Genomic DNA, 5000 nt, shown 5'->3' on the forward strand with positions numbered 1-5000 from the left:
TGTCAGACAGACATGTAGACTACAGGGTCGTGTCAGACAGACATATAGACTACAGGGTCGTGTCAGACAGACATGTAGACTACAGGGTCGTGTCAGACAGACATGTAGACTACAGGGTCGTGTCAGACAGACATATAGACTACAGGGCCGTGTCAGACAGACATGTAGACTACAGGGTCGTGTCAGACAGACATATAGACTGCAGGGTTCAGGTTCACCTTGCAGTCCGGTAGAGTTGTTGCCGGAGCAGTTGGGTGGAGGTGAAGCCGACGGCCGGACGACGGGAGCGAAGGCGCTCTTCTGTTTGACAGCAGCCGAGAAGGAGAAGACTCCATGCGAGGAGTTACAGCTGGACACCATGGTGGGACTGGAGGGGACCACTGGGACAGGACAGAAACCAGTTCAGGAGCCACATCACAAACCAGATCAGGAACCAGATCAAGAGCCACATCACAAACCAGATCAGGAACCAGATCACAAACAGATCAAGAACCAGATCACAAACCTTGCTACTGTGTTATCCCTGAAATCTGAACTACTCATCAACTGCCCTAACTGACCTCGCTATGAACACATCACTCGCCTTCACCTGTTAACTGCTGCTCCCTACCCTTCACCTACTAACCCCTGCTCCCTACCCTTCACCTGTTAACTGCTGCTCCCTACCCTTCACCTACTAACCTCTGCTCCCTACCCTTCACCTGTTAACTCATGCTCCCTACCCTTCACCTACTAACCTCTGCTCCCTACCCTTCACCTGTTAACTCCTGCTCCCTACCCTTCACCTACTAACCCCTGCTCCCTACCCTTCACCTGTTAACTGCTGCTCCCTACCGTTCACCTGTTAACTCCTGCTCCCTACCCTTCACCTACTAACCCCTGCTCCCTACCCTTCACCTGTTAACTGCTGCTCCCTACCGTTCACCTGTTAACTCCTGCTCCCTACCCTTCACCTACTAACCCCTGCTCCCTACCCTTCACCTGTTAACTCCTGCTCCCTACCCTTCACCTACTAACTCCTGCTCCCTACCCTTCACCTGTTAACTCCTGCTCCCTACCCTTCACCTACTAACCCCTGCTCCCTACCCTTCACCTGTTAACTCCTGCTCCCTACCCTTCACCTACTAACCCCTGCTCCCTACCCTTCACCTGTTAACTTCTGCTCCCTACCCTCCACCTGTTAACCTCTGCTCTCTACCCTTCACCTGTTAACCCCTGCTCCCTACCCTTCACCTGTTAACTTCTGCTCCCTACCCTCCACCTGTTAACCTCTGCTCTCTACCCTTCACCTGCTAACCCCTGCTCCCTACCCTTCACCTGTTAACTCCTGCTCCCTACCCTTCACCTACTAACCCCTGCTCCCTACCCTTCACCTGTTAACTCCTGCTCCCTACCCTTCACCTACTAACCCCTGCTCCCTACCCTTCACCTGTTAACTTCTGCTCCCTACCCTCCACCTGTTAACCTCTGCTCTCTACCCTTCACCTGTTAAGCCCTGCTCCCTACCCTTCACCATAGTAGTACTGGTAGTATTTACCTTGGTACTTACTGCCGTAGGGCGAGTTGCCGGTTGTCCCGTTGAGGAAGCCGGGGGAAGTTGCTACTCCTAAGTTGCCGTTGTTGCCGTAGCCATTCATGCTGTTGCTGACGGTGTTGCCATAGTTACTCTGTTGGGGGGTGGAGCTTGGGACGTATCCCCGTGGCGACACGCTGCTGGTGTTCCGACTGTAGCCGACTGTGAGAGGACGACATCATAACTGGTAGTACTGGTTGTAATGGTAGTATCATTACTGGTAGTACTATTACAGGTTTAAATATACTACCAGTACTACAGTCTACAGTACTGGTAGTACTGGTACTGGTAGTACCTTGTGTACTGTCGGACACGTTGACAGACAGCTGTCCACTGAAGGAGTTCACTCCCATCATGCCGTGGGAGGCGCTGTTGCCTAGCGACGGGATCTGGTTGTGGTTCCTGGGAACGCTGTAGAGTGCTTCAGCGATGTCAGCGGCTCGCTTCAGGATGATCTCCTGCAACGATACAAGTATACAATTTACAACTAGTACTTCAAGCACAGCTCGCTTCAGGATGATCTCCTGCAATGATGCAATTCTACAACTAGTCCTTCAACTATACAACTAGTACTTCAACTATACAACTACTATTTCAACTATACAACTAGTACTTCAACTATACAACTACTATTTCAACTATACAACTAGTACTTCAACTTTACAACTACTATTTCAACTATACAACTATGACTTAACAGGATGATATCCTGCAGAAACACAAGTACTTCAAGTATACAAATATTACTTAGTAGTTTGAGACGATTTGACTTTACTTTTTAACAAGAGACGCTCAAAGTGTTCATAGTCAACGAGTGAAGTCAAACAGAAGGAAGTCTACTGCAACAATACAAGTATTATGAGGTATTTATATTCATATTTACACATGTTCAAAGAGACAAAGTTCCTCTGAACAACATATGTTCTGTAGTTTAGAAGATGTTCTAACTGAACAACATATGTTCTGTAGTTTAGAAGATGTTCTAACTGAACAACATATGTTCTGTAGTTTAGAAGATGTTCTAACTAAACAACAGATGGTCTGTAGTTTAGAAGATGTTCTAACTGAACAACAGATGTTCTGTAGTTTAGAAGATGTTCTAACTGAACAACATATGTTCTGTAGTTTAGAAGATGTTCTAACTAAACAACAGATGGTCTGTAGTTTAGAAGATGTTCTAACTGAACAACAGATGTTCTGTAGTTTAGAAGATGTTCTAACTAAACATATGTTCTGTAGTTTAGAAGATGTTCTAACTAAACAACAGATGGTCTGTAGTTTAGAAGATGTTCTAACTGAACAACATATGTTCTGTAGTTTAGAAGATGTTCTAACTGAACAACAGATGTTCTGTAGTTTAGAAGATGTTCTAACTAAACATATGTTCTGTAGTTTAGAAGATGTTCTAACTAAACAACAGATGGTCTGTAGTTTAGAAGATGTTCTAACTAAACAACAGATGGTCTGTAGTTTAGAAGATGTTCTAACTGAACAACATATGTTCTGTAGTTTAGAAGATGTTCTAACTAAACAACAGATGGTCTGTAGTTTAGAAGATGTTCTAACTGAACAACAGATGTTCTGTAGTTTAGAAGATGTTCTAACTAAACATATGTTCTGTAGTTTAGAAGATGTTCTAACTAAACAACAGATGGTCTGTAGTTTAGAAGATGTTCTAACTGAACAACAGATGTTCTGTAGTTTAGAAGATGTTCTAACTAAACATATGTTCTGTAGTTTAGAAGATGTTCTAACTAAACAACAGATGGTCTGTAGTTTAGAAGATGTTCTAACTAAACAACAGATGGTCTGTAGTTTAGAAGATGTTCTAACTGAACAACATATGTTCTGTAGTTTAGAAGATGTTCTAACTAAACAACAGATGGTCTGTAGTTTAGAAGATGTTCTAACTGAACAACAGATGTTCTGTAGTTTAGAAGATGTTCTAACTAAACATATGTTCTGTAGTTTAGAAGATGTTCTAACTAAACAACAGATGGTCTGTAGTTTAGAAGATGTTCTAACTGAACAACATATGTTCTGTAGTTTAGAAGATGTTCTAACTAAACAACAGATGGTCTGTAGTTTAGAAGATGTTCTAACTGAACAACAGATGTTCTGTAGTTTAGAAGATGTTCTAACTGAACAACATATGTTCTGTAGTTTAGAAGATGTTCTAACTAAACAACAGATGGTCTGTAGTTTAGAAGATGTTCTAACTGAACAACATATGTTCTGTAGTTTAGAAGATGTTCTAACTAAACAACAGATGGTCTGTAGTTTAGAAGATGTTCTAACTGAACAACATATGTTCTGTAGTTTAGAAGATGTTCTAACTGAACAACATATGTTCTGTAGTTTAGAAGATGTTCTAACTAAACATATGTTCTGTAGTTTAGAAGATGTTCTAACTAAACAACAGATGGTCTGTAGTTTAGAAGATGTTCTAACTGAACAACAGATGGTCTGTAGTTTAGAAGATGTTCTAACTAAACAACAGATGTTCTGTAGTTTAGAAGATGTTCTAACTGAACAACAGATGAAAAGGAAGAGAAGAAGACAGCAGGAAGCTTAGATCTAAAACGGAACAGCTTCCTGTTTCAGGATTTCACAATAAAAGCATCTTAGAACAAGCTGGAATGAACAGGAGGCACATTTTTATATTCTCACTCTTCTCACATTTAAATACACACACACACACACACACATTTAAACACACACACACACACACACACACACATTTAAACACACACACACGCTGATGTTGTTATGATTACTACTACAGTTGGATTTTCATTCGTTTACAACCTGTTCAAGGTTACTCTTTCGCTTAGACCTGAGTGTGTGTGTGTGTGTGTGTGTGTGTGTGTGTGTGTGTGTGTGTGTGTGTGTGTGTGTGTGTGTGTGTGTGTGTGTGTCTCTGTGTGTGTTTGTGTGTTTTTGTGTGTAACTGTGTGTTGAGAAGCGTGTCGGAGAGCGTGGAGAAGGACGGAGTGAATATTAAGTGTTCGTGTGTTTCAGGTTCTGAGTCATAAAGCTGCAACAAAAAGAACAGAAACTTCTTCAGTTTGTGAAGTCAGGAGGGTTAGGATGAGGACATGAGGACATGAGGACATGAGGACATGAGGACATGTGGACATGTGGATATGAGGACATGAGGACATGAGGACATGAGGGCATGAGGACAGGTGGACATGTGGACATGTGGACAGGCGGAAACTGACTTACCGGAACCCCCTTATCCCTTTTCCCATGATAGAAACCCCCTTTGAAAGGGTGGGCATGGACATTGTGGGTCCACTGCCCGTGGACACCAGTACATCCTGGTCATAGTAGACTACGCCACCCGTTATCCGGAAGCATTGTTTAAATTCATTTCAAGTTCTATAATACCGCAACCCTTGTGAGAAGATATACATAATTTTAA

The 5000-nt window shown here is 42.6% G+C and overlaps 1 protein-coding gene across 1 annotated transcript in view; it reads right to left on the reverse strand.

The window, feature by feature from the left end:
- Positions 1–5000, reverse strand: part of LOC306750995 (transcription factor COE3-like) — a gene marked incomplete at both ends in the record, with an annotated part of 40598 nt that overhangs the window by 1172 nt on the left and 34426 nt on the right. The window contains 3 exons of the mRNA XM_079234492.1: positions 219–380; positions 1550–1735; positions 1860–2031. Coding sequence (XP_079090618.1) covers positions 219–380; positions 1550–1735; positions 1860–2031 — 520 coding nt within the window. The remainder of the gene's footprint in view (positions 1–218; positions 381–1549; positions 1736–1859; positions 2032–5000) is intronic.

This window comes from Taurulus bubalis (genome assembly GCF_910589615.1).
Source record: "Taurulus bubalis genome assembly, chromosome: 2".
NCBI lineage: Eukaryota > Metazoa > Chordata > Actinopteri > Perciformes > Cottidae > Taurulus > Taurulus bubalis.